Consider the following 17,060-nt stretch of genomic DNA (forward strand, 5'->3'; position numbering starts at 1 on the left):
TGTCAGGTTTTAATCCCTCCAGTTTCGCCAATACCTTTTTTCTGCTAATATTGATTTTCTTAATTTCCTCGCTTTCTATGGCCCCTAGGTTACCATCTATTTCTGGCATAGAACTTGTGTCTTCTACTGTGAAGACAAACACAAAATATTTGTTCAATGCATCTGCTAGCTTTACAGTGAGAGAAACAGCGTGGCCATTTACAGGGGGTGGGTGCGAGAGGAGCGGGGCCTTTAACAGTGAGAGAAGAGTGTGAGACCATTAAAGAGTGCGAAGGGGAAAAGAACGCAGAGAGCAGCAGATTGGTAAGTATTTCTAGTCTTTAAAGTAAGGTCTATAGTTTGTGTTCAGATCTCTTTTTTACTCTTTTTTCTAAAGATAGTTTGTTAAGTATAAAATCAATACTGATGTGTATAAAAATAATTATAATAAAGTGTTAAGAGTGGGGATACTAGAGTAATTAATAAACTGAATAAAATACGATAGTGATGGCAGGATGGGTGATGTGTTGCTGCTGCAGCATGCAGGAACTGCTGGACACCAAGGTTATCCAGAGCAAACATATCGGTTCCAAGTGTTTGCAGCTCAAGGAACTTTGGATCCGAGTTAAGAAGTTGGAGTCCGAGCTGCAGACATTGCGTCACGTCACGGAGGGGGAAAGTTACCTGGACACTTTGTTCCAGGAGGCGGTCACACCCCTCAGATTATGTAATTCAAATTTGGTCTGTGATCAGGGACAGGAGGGTATGACTGCAGGTGAAGCAGGTTTGGGGACCCAAGGAATAGCCTTCGAGGAGCCTTGGCCCCTGCAACTGTCCAACAATTACAAAGTTCTTGCAAGCTGTGTAGATGAAAGCAGGGACTGCAGGGAGGATGAGCGAACTGACCACAGCACCTTGGTACAGGAAGCCATTCAAGTGGAGGGAGGAAATAGGAACTCAGTAGTAGTAGGGGACAGTATAATTAGGGGGATAGATACTGTTCCCGGCAGCCGTAAGCGTGAGTCCCGAAGGCTATGTTGCCTGCCTGGCGCCAGAGTTAAGGACATCTCAGGGCTGGAGGGGAACTTGGAGTGGAAGGAGAGGGATCCTGTTGTCATCATCCATGTTGGTACCAATGACATTGATAAGGCTAGAAAGGAGGCTCTGCTGAAAGCATTTGAACAGTTACAAGCTAAATTAAAAAGCAGAACTTACAAGGTAATAATCTTGCGATTGCTACCTGAGCGACAGGCAAACTGGCATAGGGTAAATAAAGTCAAGGAGTTAAATGCATGGCTCAGAGAGTGGTGTGGGAGAAATGCGTTTCAGTTCATGGGGCACTGGCACCAGTGGGGCAGAAGGGAGTTGTTCCGGTGGGACAGGCTTCACTTGAACTGTGCTGGGACCAGTGTCCCGGCGAGCTGAAAACTAGGGCTATAGAGAGGGCTTTAAATTTAATAGAGCTTTGGAAAGGGGATATGTAGGCTGACAAAGCAAAAGGACATGGCAGCCTTGAAAGGCAGCTATTTAGGTAATGATACCCAGAATTTGACAGGAAGGGAAACAAACATAAAAAAAGCGGCAAGTAGGGCCAAAAGGAGAAAAAATGGTAAAAAGGCTCCTTACTTAAATGCATGTAGCATTTGGAACAAAATGAATGAATTAACGGCACAAATGGACATTAATAGGTATGATCTTATAGCATTACAGAGACGTGGTTACAAGGAGATCAAAGCTGGGAACTAAATATTCAGGGTTATGTGACTTTTCGAAAGGACAGGCAAGAAGGAAAGGGTGGTGGGGTAGCTTTGTTAGTATAAGATGGAATAAGCATGATAGCAAGAAAGGATCTTAGATCGGATGATGTAGAATCCATATGGGTGGAGGTAAGAAATATCAAGGGGAAGAAGATACTGGTGGGAGTTGTCTATTGGCCCTCTGACAGTAGCTAAACTGCAGGACAGAGACTAAATCAGGAAATAATGAGGGCATGTAAAAAAGGCAGTACATTAATCATGGGTGACTTTAATCTTCATTTAGATTAGGAAAATCAAATTGGCAGAGGTAAGCATGAACAATAATTCATGGAGTGTATTCAGGGCAGTTTCTTAGAACAATATGTTGTGAATCCAACCAGGGGTCAGGCTGTTTTGGATCTGGCAGTGTGTAATGAGGCAGGTTTAATAAATGATCTCAGAGTAAAAGATCCCCTCAGAAACAGTGACCATTTTATAATAACATTTAGCATTCAGTTTGAGAGTGAGAAATTTGGGTCGGAAACAACTGTGCTAAACTTAAATAAGGGTAATTACAATGGAATGAGGGTAGAGTTGGCTGGAATGGACTGGGAAGGGAGTTTGGCAGAAAAGATGCTTGATGAACAATGGCAGACATTTAAGAAAATAATTCATGACTCTCAGCAAAGATATATATCCCAGTGAGGAAGAAGGATTCAAGGAAGGGGATAAACCAACATGTTTAACCAAGGAAGTTAAAGACAGTATCAAATTGAAAGAAAAAACATACAATGTGGCAAAGATTAGTGATAAACCAGAGGATTGGGAAAGTTTTAAAAACCAATAGAGATGACCAAAAAGAAATAGAGGGAGAAAATAAACTTTGAGGGTAAACTAGCAAGTAATATAAAAACAGACAGTGAGAGCTTCTTTAAATATATAAAAAGGAAGAGAGAGGCCAAAGCGAACATAGGCCCCTTAGAGAGTGAGGCTGGGGAAATAATGGGGAACCAGGAAATGGCAGAGGAGTTGAATAAATACTTTGCTTCATAGTAGAAGACACTAATAGCATTCCAAAAATACTAATCAAGGGGGAAAAGTGGGGGAAGAAATAAATACAATAGCTATCACTAGAGAAAAAGTACGAGGGAAACTAATGGGGCTAAAGGCCTATAAGTCCCCCGGACCTGCTGGGTTGCATCTGGAAAAGTCTAAGGAGTGGAGAACAGCCAATGTAATGCCCTTATTCAAAAAGGGAGGGAGACAAAAAATAGGTAACTGTAGGCCAGATAGCTTAACATCTGTCATTGGGGAAATTGTTGGAGTCTATTATAAAGGATGTAATAGCAGAGCATTTAGAAATACATCATTAATCAAGCAGAGTCAGCATGGCTTCATGAAGGGGAAATCATGCCAAACAAATTTATTATAATTCTTTGAGGAGGTAACAAGCATGATAGATAAAGGAGAACCAATAGACGTGATATATTTGGATTTCCAAAAGACGTTTGATAAGGTTACGCACATAAGGCTACTTAATAAGATAAGAGCCCATGGTTTTAGAGGTAGCGTATTAGCATGGATAGAGGATTGGCTAACTAATAGAAGACAGAGAGTTGGGATAAGGAGGGGCATTTTCGGGATGGCTACTTGTAAGTGGTGGAGTGCCACAGGGATCAGTACTGGGGCCTCAATTATTTACAATATATATTAATGACTCATATGAGGAAAGTGAATGTATAAGTTTGTAGGGAATGTGAAGTTTGCAGATGGCACAAAAATAGGTGGGAAGGCAAGTGGTGAGGATGATGCAAGGAGTCTACAGAGGGATATGGAAAGGTTAAATGAGTTGGCAAAAACATGACAGATTTAATATAATGTGGGAAAATTTGAGGTCATGCAATTTGGCAGGAAGAATAGAGGAGCTGAATATTACTTAAATGGAGAAAGACTGCAGAAGGCTGCAGCACAGGGATTTGGAAGTCCTTGAGCATGAATCCCAAAAAGCTAACATACAAGTTCAACAGGTAATAGGGAAGGCAAATGGAATGTTGGCCTTTATTTCAAAGGGAATGGAGCATAAAAATAGGGAAGTCTTGCTAAAACTATACAAGGCATTAGTTAGACCACCCTTAGAATACTGTGAACAATTTTGGTCCCCTTATCTAAGGAAAGATAAATTGGCATTGAAGGCAGTCCAGAGAAGGTTCGTTCACTAGGTTGATCCCAGATATGGAGGGATTTTCTTATGAGGAGAGGTTGAGTAGGTTGGGCTTGTACTCATAGGAGTATAGAAGAATGAGAGGCGACCTTCTTGAAACCTATAAGATTCTTAGGGGGCTTGACAGGGTAAATGCTCAGATATTGTTTCCCCTTGTGGGAGAATCTAGGACCAGAGAGCATAATCTCAGAGGAAGGGGGCGCCCATTTAAAAGGGAGATAAGGAGGAATTTCTTCTGAGGGTAGTCAATCTGTGGAATTCTTTACCGCAGAGGGCTGTAGAGGCTAGGTCATTAAGTATATTTAAGGCTGAGATAGACATTTTTAATCAGCAAGGGTATCAAGGGTTATGGGGAAAAGGCAGGAAAGTGGAGCTGAGGATTATCAGATCAGCCATGATCTCATTGAATTGCGGAACAGACTCGATGGGCTGAATGGCCTACTTCTGCTCCTATGTCTCTGATTTTAAGGGGCCAATGTTTACTTAGCTAATCCGTTCCTCTTTATATACTTGTAAAAGCTCTTACAATCTGTTTTTACATTTCTGCCTAGTTCACTCTCCCATATTCTATTTTTTTCCCTTTATCTCAACTTTTTGCTCCTCTGCTGGTTTCTAAAACACTCCCAATCCTCAGACTTTCTACTGTTCTTGCAACATTATAAGCCTCGTCTTTTAATCTATTACTATCCTTAATTTCCTGAGTGAGTCACAGATGAGTCGGTCTTGCTGAGTTTTTGTTTTTCAATGGAATGTATTTTTGTTGAAGATTTTGAATTGTTTCTTTAAATGGTTCCCACTGTTCAAGTGTATTCACAGGCTCACCGGTGTAGGTGCTACGCTGGAGGAGTGTTTTCTCCAATGGGCATTTCTTAAAATTTTCTCCCATGTCTTCTCTGAAGCAATAGAAATAGATGCTCTTGTGTCAACCTCTATTCAACCATTTTACCATTTAAGGCAATGCCAACTTTTAGTCCTTCATCTAGTTTCAGATCAGACTGAACGCAATACGATTGCTGTTGTGCATTGTTGCTATTAGTTTCACTTTGTCTCGCCTGGACTCGCATTACTTTTGTATTTTGTTTCCAAGTAATGTGTTTTTTTCAAACTGCCTTATTTTCAAGTGCGACTTGTCTGTGTGCTCTTCGTGATGCCCTTTTCTTGGCAGTACTGCTTTACTGTGATCAGCCTTTGATCTACATGCACACTGTATGTGTCCTTTTTTCCATAGTAGCGACAATCAGTGATTTTCCACATGCATGCTTCTGCATTATGCGCTATTCCATTACAGTGGTAACATGTTTGGAAGCGAGTATACCCTGACTTTACTATTTTAACTTGACATTGTTAGAATGCGCTTTCAAAGCTCCAGCTTGTTTCGCTGCCATTTATTTGCTCTGCGGAATCTCAAACGCTTTCTTCAGTGTCAACTCTTGCTCCACTAGCAATCTACACTGAATTCTTTCTTAGTTCACAAACCAAGCAATCACACAACACTTCTTCCAGGTAACCTTTAAAGTCAGCATTCCGCTAATTTTCTCAACTCAGCCAGGAACTGGGAAACTGACTCACTCTGATGCTGTTCTCTTCAGTGAAACTTGAATCTGTCGGCAATAATTGCTGGTCTGGGATCGGAAGTGCTTTTTCAAACGTCGACAAGCTCTTTAAAGTTTTTATCTGCTGCCTTGTCAGGAACAATGAGATTTCTCAGTAAAGTGAAAGTTTTCATTCTGATGACTGTAAGAAACACTGAGGCCTGCTTTTCCTCTTCAATCTCATTTGCAATGAAAAAATGTTCCATTTGCTCGACATAAACTACAAAGTCCATAGTAGTTGGATTAAAAGCCCCTAATAATGATGATCCCATCCTCTTTGCTATTTGAAGTATTTTGTCACTTAACAATTAAGGATATACACACACACACAACTATTTGCTTCTGAGTCCCAGCTTCCTGTGTAAAAAAAAACAGAAGGTTCCTTTATTTCTTATTCTACACAAGAGGGCAATACATCTGGGACTTAGCACACTCTACTAGCAAGTTATTTTTATAGCGCTTCTTTTTAACTAAAATATCTTTTTCAAAAAAAGCATACACATTAAACACAAACATCACAGTGCACCTGCGTGGAGGGATCCCCAGCATGTTTGCCCTCTTGAGTCCGCGACAGTTCTGTTGGCCAGGTCATGCATCCCCTAAGACTGCCCAAGGCGAGCTTGCTTTTGGCACGACACCAACAGGTCGCCTGCATGTGTGATACAAGGGCATCTGTAATCAAGACTTCAAGTTGACCAGGATCAGAGTTGATGCATGGGAAGTCCTTGCTCCTGACCAGAGTGCCTGGAGGCAAGGAAAAAGCAGAGAACAAAAGAACTGACCAGATGGTAGAAAACAGAGCCTGCCTGAAGGCAAGACATCAGGCGACTTTGAGCCAATGCTTCGAGCCAGCTGCGGAAGGGACTGGCACTCACAAATCGCCCTCTTTAACCACAACAAACAATGTTTAATACAGAAGTGGTATACATCCTGACCGCAGTCCATTGTCCCCTGAGATAGACGGATGCCAAAACTGCAGCCATTAGGAATGTGCGATGGATGGCAGAATCTGGGTTTGCTGACTGCATCATATGTCGTAATTAAGTAATAACAGCCCAATGTTATTTACAGTGCTGAAGAATGAGTATACATGCTGAACTATCTGTACAAGTGACGTAGTCAAAAGACGGGCAGTTATCCAGCTGTATTTGAAGAAATATGCCAGTTCTCAACTATTATTGCTTATTTTATTGTTTGTTTTCAAAATAGTGGTGCTGCTTGCAGAGCAGAAGAATCAAGCCCATGAAGCTTTGTATTAATTATGATTCTACCAGAATTGATAGTATTGTCAGTGCTTGTTAACTCTTTTTAAATGTTTGAAATGATGATGGCATTCATTTATTCAATTTCTAAGTAAATGTAGCAAGCTCAGGAGTCGAGGAAATGTTATATGTTTTTCTACCTCTCTTCAGTTCCAAAGAAGTCATATTGGATTTGAAAGGTCAATTCTGTTTCTCCCTCCACGGATGCTGCCAGACCTGCTGAGTTTTTCTAGCACTTTCTGTTTTCACGTTCTACGCATTGACTTGCTGGTTGATTCCATTGTCATGTGCATTCCTGAACTTAATGGAAAAATAAACCATCTGGTAGACATTATACCATAGGCTATAATCTACTAATCCGATTTATTAAACAGTAAACAGGCATGTGAATTGAGTTTGGAATGCCTCAAACCTCCTCTTTGCCATGAAGTGAGTGAGGTATGAATATTTCTTGTTGTATATCACTTTTATCAACTTGGAGAAGAAACCTCAATACATGACCCATTGTGGTGAGAATCTGGATCTGCAATCACTGGATTCTGAACTTGCCCTTTCTACGTTACAACACCAGAACAACTATCCATGTACTGGATTTCTGTGTGCATGTTTGCTTTACTAGTGATGTTATGCCTGTATACCTCTAATTTGGGTGGTGTGAGAGAAAGAAATTTCATAAAAACCAGCAATGTGACAGGTGTGACCTAATGGGTCTATTAGCATGCAACTGTGACCAAGAATATTTCTCATGAACTGTTATTCCTTTCTTCTGACCTGTGTACGATATCTCTATCTGTGTGTTGAATCCAGAGCCAATGCTGTTGTATCAACTGGTCTTTAGGTTTTTTAGATAAAATGGTGGTAAAGCCTCAGCATTGGGATATTTTACTTGGTGACTCTGAATTAAATGTTTTTTTCCCCCCTGTACATATTATAAAATTTATTTCAAGGCCTCCATTAAATAGTCATGTTATCTATCCAGCTAGTGCTGCAGGAGTCCTTCAGGACCCAACTGTCTTCAGCTGCTTCATCAATTACCTTCTCTCTAACATAAGGTCAGAAATGGGGATGTTCGCTGGTGACTGCACAGTTTTCAGTTCCATTTGCAACTCCTCAGACACTGAAGGAGTCTGTGTGCATATGCAGCAAGCCTGGAACACATTCAGGCTTGGGCTAATAACTGTTAAGATACATTCATGTCATATAAGTGACAGGCAATGACCATCTTTTAACAAGAGAGAATCTAACCACCTCTCCTTGACATTCTATGCCATCACCATTGCTGAACACCCCACTGTCAACATCCAGGGAGGTCACCATTGACCAGAAACTTAACTAGACTAGCTCCATAAATACTGTGGCTATAAAGCAGGTCAGAGGCTGGGTATTCTATGGTGAGTGATTCATTTCCTGATTTCCCCAAAGTTTTTGTATCATCACAAGTGAGGAGTGTGATGGAATGCTCTTCTTTTTCTGGATGAGTGCAGCTCCAACAACACTCCAAAAAGCTTGATGCTATCCAGTCTTGATTGAAATCCCATCCACCCCCCCCCCCCCCCCAACCTTAACGATTCATTTCCTCCACTATCAGCACCCAATGGCTGCTATGTGTACCATCTAGAAGATGCACTGTCACTACTAGCCAAGGCTTCTTCAACAACATGTTCCAAACCAGTGATCTCTACCACCTAAAAGGACAAGGGCAGCAGGTGTGTGAGGACATGATCACCCGAAAGTTCCTCTCCAAAGCACACACCACCCTGACTTGGCAATATATCGCTGTTCCTTCCTTGTTACTGAGTCAAAATCCTGGAACTCCCTACTTATCAGCACTGTGGGTTTACCTACACTACATGGACTGCAGCAGTTCAGAAGGGCACTCAGGGATGGGCAATAAATGCAAGAGGTGCCCACATCCTGTGAATGAATTTTAAAAATACTTAACATTCCATCCAGAAGGCTTTAGTGTGTTCTAGTGAGTTCTCTAGTATCTTATAGAGAAGCAGTCCTCCAGTGAAGTGGTTTAAATGTAGCCAACACAGTAAAATGTTGTTACTGTATAATTACAGTAAAATCTTTAGATTCAAAATATACTTGTGTAAAAGTTGATCTTGTAAAAGCTGATCCCATAATTTTTGGCCTAAAATTCTGTAATTTTTCATATACCTTGTGTGAAAGTGATCAGATTATGAATGACAAACCTTGTGATTATTGATAAATGTTGGGTAATTGATATGAACTCTTTAGTAGTGTTGGTTTTTACTTTATTCCATTGCCTTGATCTTTTTTGGATTTCACTTGGGCCCAAATCAAGCACGCATGTCAACCCCTCAAATGTAACTTGTGTAAAAGTCAGCCCCATGACTTTTGGTCTTGAAAATTGGTCTCAAAAAATTATACTTTTACATGAGTATATATGGTATTTGGAAAAATATTTGATTATTAAATGTTAAATTTATCTGCTGAACTGGCACCTAATCTTAAATACATATTCCTTAATCTAATAACAGATAGATCAACTCCTCTATCAGCTCTCTGTTTTTCTGCTGGAATGCTTAGTTTCATGAGAATTTGGTTTTATGTTGAATTTTCTCTTCAATGGCCTGAGCTGAGACTGTGTTCACGTTGCCTTTGGGACTGTACATAGAAGAAGTTGTCTGAATATCTGTTCCCAACCTATTTTATTTAAGTGAAAACCAGAAAAGTAGTGAAAGACTGAAAGAGAGTGTGTACTCATTTCATTTTGTAATGTTTGGGATAATGTGGTATTTTTGATAAATATACTTGCACTTTAAATTTTAAGTATAGTGTAGGAAATAGTGAAAAGAGTATTGTGTAAAAACTTACCATTAAACATTTACCTTTTTTTCATAAACAGTATTTTTGTGTTGAATTTTATTGCAGAAGATTCCACCTACCTACTCTGCTTTGGTACCTTTTTTTCCAGCTGTCAGTTTTTACGAGTATTAAAGTTTGGTGGTGTTCTATTTGGTCAATATAGGCATAAAAGTATAAAAATAATTGTAAAGTTTATAGCCTTAATGACTAGGAAGGGCCAACAATGTTTTAAATTTTTTTTACAATGGATCTCTTCAATGTCATACTACAAAGACAGCCTGCTTCAGGCTGAAGTCCATATAGTTAATTTCATAGCCTAGTTCACAGTGCACACAAATAACTGTAGGCCTACTTATTTAGGAAATCTGCAGGTAGGATTTTGAAACTTGAAAATTGAGCATTGCATAATGCTCATTTACTGTATAAAGTGTGCCCTGCGTACCATACTTTGCTGGAAGGGCATATATTTAAATACCTGTAACAGATGTTAAATGGCAAATCTTTTTCTGTTTCTGTGTTGTATCAAACTTGCAAGAAAACAATTCTGTGTACTTGGAAAAATATAGAAGCAAATACTGCAGATGCTGGAAACCTGAGATAAAAACAGAAAATGCTGGAAATTCTCAACAGGCCAAGCAGCATTTGTGGAGAGAAAAACAGTTAACTTTTCAGGTTGATAACCTTCCACCTGGATGGCACTTTGAAAAGATGCTGACTAACTTTGTTTTGTATAGTCGCAAGATAAATATGTAGTAATCATTGATTAGATGATGCAAAAAAAAAAATGGACAAATATTGGTAGAGGATTGAAATATTGCCATATATTTTTCCACAACAGCACTTATAAAATCTGACTATTCTGAAATTAAGGCTTTTCCACATTGCATTAAGGAATCCTTACTGTCTCTGTGGAAATTTTATTTAATGAACAATCACATGCATCATAATTGTACTGGTAAACTGAGAGCAGTTAGATCAATTGGAGAATGACTCTGACCTGTAATCAACCAACTTGTCTTCTCTTCGTCCATATTGTAAAAGTAAATTAATACTCTTCAGTCTTTCGTCAATATTATAGAAGAGTTGATTCTGTGCTCCCGCTTCCATGTACTTGTCATGTTGGCCTTAAAAGGATGTCTTTCACTGCCTTTAGATGGAAGGGAGGGTTTACCATTAAATATAGACCACTTTCCTAAAAATATTAGGAACAATGTAAAATTTAGACAGGAATACTGTGCATTTAGGCTCAAATTTATCATTTGGGGACCCAAATTCAAACTACCCTCTAATTGTTTTCGGACAGGTTCTATACTATGGTCCTCACTTGCGTTAATCTTTCTATTCATTATTTTAAAGTTCTTTTGCAATGGTTCTTGCTTCCTAGATGAGTGAGTCTTATGCTGTGCATCCTGTAGTACATATTAAATCCATTTGCTTAATTGAACAGACATTTAAGCTTCAGGGTGTGATTCTGTTGTTTTCCTATTTTTCCAATCTGCGTTACATCCTTTTATATCAAACTACTTTTATCTTCCTCTTTAGAATGTTTGTTTCTATTTATTCTCGCGAAGTGGGCAACATTGGCATTTATTACTCATCCCTGGGCTTTTTGGAATTGCAGCAGCAAGGAATTCTGACCAACAGTGAAGGGCTGGCAATACATGCCCTAGTCAAGTTGATGTGTGTCTTAATGAATTTTCCACAACATTATTCCTCATGCCCTTCTCAGCTGGAGAAGTTGAAGGGAGGAAGATTCTTATTGGAGTAACCTTGGTGAGTTATTACAGTATATCCTGCCGATCATAGATACCACATTCGAGTGCGCCATGTTGCAGGGGGTGGATATCAAGCTCAGTAGACAGGGGCCAGTCAAGCTAACCGCTGTGTCTTGAATGTAACTTTTGAATGTTGTGACTGTTACAGCCATCTAGACAAGTGATAAGTAAAAGCATTTTTTAGAATATATCAGCAGAGATGGAAAGACAACGTAAATGTTTCAATAATGCTTTTACTCATTTACACTTACTTTCCCGTACCATCACCAGCCACTCCGCCCCCCTCTGGTCATCATCTTGGGCTGAAACACTTTAAAGGAGCTAAACGCAGATATTTAGCCTTTGTAATTCTGCAAAGTTGAACCCTAGAAAGAATACAGCACTGAAGGATCCATTCACTCCATCATGTCTGTGCTGGTTCTTTGGCAGAGCTGTTCAATTAATCTTGCTCTTTTGCTCTTTCTCCATAGCCCTCTAAATGTTTCCCCTCAATTATTTATCCAATTTTCTCAAGTTCTTCATCCCTGGTACCATTCCAGTGAATCTCTTCTACACTTCCTCCAAGACGTCGATATCCTTTCGAAGTGTGGTGCCCAGAAATAAACAATACTTCAACTGAGGCCTAACCAGTGTTTTTATAAAGCTTTAGCATAACTCCCTTGCTTTTGTACCCCATTCCTCTGTTAATAAAGCCAAGGATCTCATATACTCTTTAACAACCATCTCAACCTGCTCTGCCACCTTCAAAGATGTGTGCACGCATCCCTGATCTCTGTTCCTGTACCTCCTTAACATCATATAATTTATTTCACATGCCCACTATTCGTACCAAAGTCTATCAATTCACATTCAACTACACTAACTTTCACCTGCCTTCTTTCTGGCCATTTCACCAATCCCCTGATATGTGTTATTACCCTTCTAGTTTTACTGCATTAGAGTTTCATATCATCTTTGAAATTATGCCTTGTACACCCAAGTCCAAGCCATTAATATACATGAAAATATTTGTGGTCCTGATACCAACTCCTGGGGAAACTTTGTATACCCTCCTACTACTCAGGAAAAAAACTGTTCACCACTACTTTCAGCTTTCAGTCTCTTAACTAATTTTGTATCCATGCTGTCACTGTCCCTTTAACCATGTGGACTTTAATTTTGCAGGCAAGTTTATTTTGTGGCACCTTGTCAAATGCCTTTTGAAAGTCCATATACACAACATCCACCACACTACGCTCATCAACCCTCTCCATTGCTTCATCAAAGAACTCAATCAGGTTAGTCAAACATGATTTGCTTTTAACAAAACCTCATTGACTTTAATTTATTAGCCCATACTTGCCCAATTAGCTCCTAATTTTGTCCTAGGTTATTGTGCCTTGGTTTCTTCACCACTGACATTAGGCTGACTGGTCTGTAGTTGAAAGTTTTATCCGTTCCCTTTTTAAAAAATATTTGTAGCATTTGCAATCCTTCAGTCTCTGACACTACCCTATTCCAAGGAGGATTGGAAGATTATGGCCAAAACCTCTGCAATTTTGACTCATAATTCTCTCAGTAATGTAGGATGCATTGGCCGGTGAATTTTCAACTTTGAGGATTTCCCCTTCAGAGTTTGGTGCGAAATTGATGTAAAATATTTACTACTTTAGAAGCAGAATGAGCCATGGACAAGGAAATCTCCTAATTACCAACTATCGTCCTCCCTCGGATGATAAATCAAGACTCCTCCATTTTGAACATCAGTTGGCAAAAGTACTGTGTGTAGCACATCATCAACAAAAGTGGCTTGGTAGCACCACTACTGACCAAGCTGGCTGAGTCCTGAAGAACATAGACTGAGCTTCTGGCAGGTGGTGTTAATTGACATGAGGGAAATGTATTCACCAATCCTTGTGACCCAGCATATCCCTCGCTCTACCATTACCATCAAGGGAATCAACTCTGTTTCAATAAAGAGCATAGAACAGCATGACCAGGAGCAGCACCAGATGTACCTAAAAATGTGGCGCCAAACTGGTGCAGCTATCTCGTAGGTCTAAATTCTAAATGTATGTTGAACAGTGGAAACAGCATGCTATAGATAGAGCTGAGTAATCCCACAACCAACAGATCAGATTAAAGCTCTGCAGTCCCACCATATCTAGTCACAAATGTGGTGGACACTGGAACAACTTACAGGAGGAGGAGACTCTTAGAACATTTCTGTTCTCAATAATGTTGTAGCCCAGCTCACTTATTAGTGTAAAAGAAGGCTGAAGCACCCGCATCTTCAGCAGAGTGTGGGTGAACCATCTTGGCCGCCTCCTGAGGCCGTCACGATCACAGATACCAGTCTTTAAGTAATTTGATTCACCCTACATGATCTTGTTATGACCAGAGGGGAAGGGGTGAATTGGCTCCTCTCTCTTCAACCTGCTTGGTTGGTTACAACAAAGGCTTAAGTCTCTTTTTAACGAGGATATGCCTTTTCTGGATCCTAATGTATTTAACTATTTATGGAGTGAGCAATAAGGAGCTAATCAAAGCGGGTTTTCTTGAGTCAGAGAGCAAATTTTATTAACCACTGAACCAGAGGGGGAAAAAAAAGTGATATCACACACACACACACACATACACATACATCAGAAATGAGGGAACTTAGAGTCCAATAAAAAATGTTTTGTGTATTTCTGAAGAAAGAGATGGGAAAGTTTTTCGTCTTGCACTCATCAGGACACTTGGCAAGAGTACCAATTTAAGGAGAAAACAACAATTTATACTTGAGAAGAGAATGCTGATTGGTTAGCAGATGGACTCTGTTAAAAGAATATATGGTTAAGTGTCCTTTGATTTTCCTTGAGGCATAGATTTTTAAATGTGGCTGATTTGGATTAGTTGGTTTCATGGATGTGGTCAGATGTAGGTGATGTTGCAAATATTATGAGATCTCTATTCGCTGGTATATTTCTGGTAGAGTTAGCTTCCGAGCTGGGTGGTACTTTTGTTACAAAAGAGAAAGAGCCCAGCTTTCAGCCCATTTCCTCTGCTGAAAACTTTCTCGAAATCTCTGTGTGGTGGCTGCAGCCTTATCCTGAAATACTTCACCCATTGTGTATTTCCAAGGGGTTTTGAGTGGGCCTGTTTGTGGCAGCCATTGTTTCAATATCCAGCACTTTGCATTTTTAATGTCTCTTTCTTAGACAGTGAAGAGTTTCGGTGGGCCTCTTAATTATAGGAAATGTCTCTTTCTTTGCCCTCTCCTGAGGGTGATATTTGTTTTTCACCTTCACCCTGGATGGTGACCTTGCATTTTAAAATCTGTCTTATTTCAAATTGCAAAATTTCTAGACAGTTGAAAGTTGAAAAATCATTTTTAAAAATAAGGGGCATAGCCTTGTGACCATATCAAAAGGCAACTGAACACACTGGATACAGCAAAGGCAATGAACCTTGACAACATCCAGCTCCAAAACTAGTTGCACCTCTAGCCAAGCTGTTGCATTACATTGACATCTATCTGGCAATGTGGAAAATTGCCCAGGTACGTCTGGTCCACAAAAAGCAGGAGAAATCCAATCCAGTCAAACCGGACTACTCTCCATCATCAGCAAAGTCGTGGAAGTTGTCATTGCCAGTGCATTCAAGTGGCACTTATTTACCAATAACCTGCTCACTGATGCTCAGTTTAGGTTCCACCAAGACTACTTGGCTCCAGACCTCATGGACAGAAGGGCTGAATTCTGAGACGAGGTGAGAGTGAGTGTGCTTGACGTTAAAGTAGAATTTGACCGTGTACCCCTAGTAAAATTGAACTAAATGGGAATTGTAGAAAACTGTCCACTGGTTGGAATGAAATAGCACAAAGGAAGATGGTTATGATTGTTTGAGGCCAATGATCTCAGGCCCAGGACATTGTTGCAGGTGCTCCTCAGTGCAACCATTTTCAGCTGATTCATCAGTGACCTTCCCTCCACCATAAGGTCAAAAGTGGGGATGATTGCATAATTTTCAGTTCCAGTTGCGAACTCAGATACTGAAGCAGTCCTTGGCTGCAGACATCTAAGACCTGGGCAACATTCTAGCTTGGGCTGTTAAGTGGCAATTGACATACATGCCATACAAGTACCAGGCAATGGCTGTCTCCAACAAGAAAGAATCTAATTATCTCCCTTTGACGTTCAATGGCATTACCATTGCTGAATCCCCCTCCATCAACATCCTGGGGGTCACCATTGACCTAAAACTTAACTGTACTAGTCATGTAAATACTTGGCTACGTACGAACAGATCAGATGCTGGGTATTCTGTTGCAAGTGACTCGCCCCCTGACTCCCCAGAGCCATTCCACAATCTACAAGGCACAAGTCAGGGGCATTATGGAATAATGTCATCTTGCCTAGATGAGTGCTGCTCCAACAACAAGAAGCTCAACACCATGCAGGTCAAAATGGCCTGTTTGCTTAATTTGCACCCGATCCGCCATTTAAACATTCATTCCCTGCACCATGGCTACTGTATGTACAATCTACAAGATGCTTTGCCATAACTCTCCAAGGCTGCTTCGACAGCACCTCCCAAAGGTCACCAAAAGCTTGGGAACACCACCACTTGCAAGTTTCTCTCCAAGTCTCACACCATCCTGACTTGCAAATCTATCACTGCTCCATCATCGTTACTGGGCCAAAATCCTGGAACTCCCCATCAGCAATGTAGGAGAACCGTCACTACTTGGCTGCACCAGTTCAAAATAGCAACTCAATACCAGCTTCTCAAGGGCAGTTCGAGATGAACAATGCTGGCTTCACCATTGAAGCCCACATCCCATGAATAATTCCATGAAAAAAAATGACTGATCATTATTTTTCATGTGTATGCACTCAGCAGGATGAGACTGAACATTCACACCTGCAGTCAAGTGATTTGACATTTTATTGTGTATTATGCGCAGGAGGGTCTCTCATTTAGCATATTTGGTGAGAGACAGGCAAACATAATCTTCAGATTTAAAAAAAAATCTATTTGTGAGCTATTACCCTGAAAAGGGAGGTTTGTTGAGCATGCACTTCAAAATGACATAATTTGGCTTGTTTATTTGATCTCAAATATTTTTTTTTTAAATCTTGCAGTTTATTTGCACATAGCACAAATAATCCAAGGATCGGGAGAGTTTAAGCTTGATAGAAGTATGCTATTCAAAGGGGTGGGAAGTGGTCAGATCTGGGGTATATTAATGCAGCTTTTTGTCTCCATGGGTGTATTTTTCTTATCAAAGCCTTTGAAGATATATCAAGAACTCAAAATGAACCCTTGGATTTCCAATTTTTCAACCCCAAATTATACAGGGGAAAATAAAAAAATAAAGTTGTGCATAGTGCAAACTATATTGTGTACGGTCACTGTTGACAGTAGACATAACAGTGCTGGTAACTTAATCAGTTAATATGTATATGCAGTGGAATCACGATTATTCAAACTCCGATGAGATGAAATTCTGATTATGTCGAAGTCATCAACCATTCCCGACAGCAGAATAGCAAATGCCATAAAACAATGTCCGTGACAGGCCGAAATTCTACACTGGTAACTCTGGATTAACCAAACTTGCCTAAGCTTGTCATGTGACCGCGCTGACGAACCAGAGGAGAGATGGACTACACAAGAGTGCAAAATCTTGAAGC

At 40.1% G+C, this 17,060-nt stretch overlaps 1 protein-coding gene across 9 annotated transcripts in view; it reads left to right on the top strand.

The window, feature by feature from the left end:
* The window catches only part of spopla (speckle type BTB/POZ protein like a), a 237,044-nt gene that overhangs the window by 139,391 nt on the left and 80,593 nt on the right, over positions 1–17,060 (top strand). For 4 of the 9 annotated variants that reach the window (XM_078552485.1, XM_078552482.1, XM_078552484.1 and 1 more), the window contains exons 3-4: positions 11,168–11,398; positions 12,565–12,677. The exons of 2 other annotated variants lie outside the window; for them this stretch is intronic. In XM_078552485.1, coding sequence (XP_078408611.1) covers positions 12,593–12,677 — 85 coding nt within the window. In that variant the 5' untranslated portion in view covers positions 11,168–11,398; positions 12,565–12,592. Of the gene's footprint in view, positions 1–11,167; positions 11,399–12,564; positions 12,678–17,060 lie in introns of those variants that run through there. 3 more of the 9 variants (XM_078552486.1, XM_078552489.1, XM_078552490.1) reach the window with 3 other exon arrangements.

This window comes from Cetorhinus maximus, chromosome 11 (genome assembly GCF_964194155.1).
Source record: "Cetorhinus maximus chromosome 11, sCetMax3.hap1.1, whole genome shotgun sequence".
Taxonomy (NCBI): domain Eukaryota; kingdom Metazoa; phylum Chordata; class Chondrichthyes; order Lamniformes; family Cetorhinidae; genus Cetorhinus; species Cetorhinus maximus.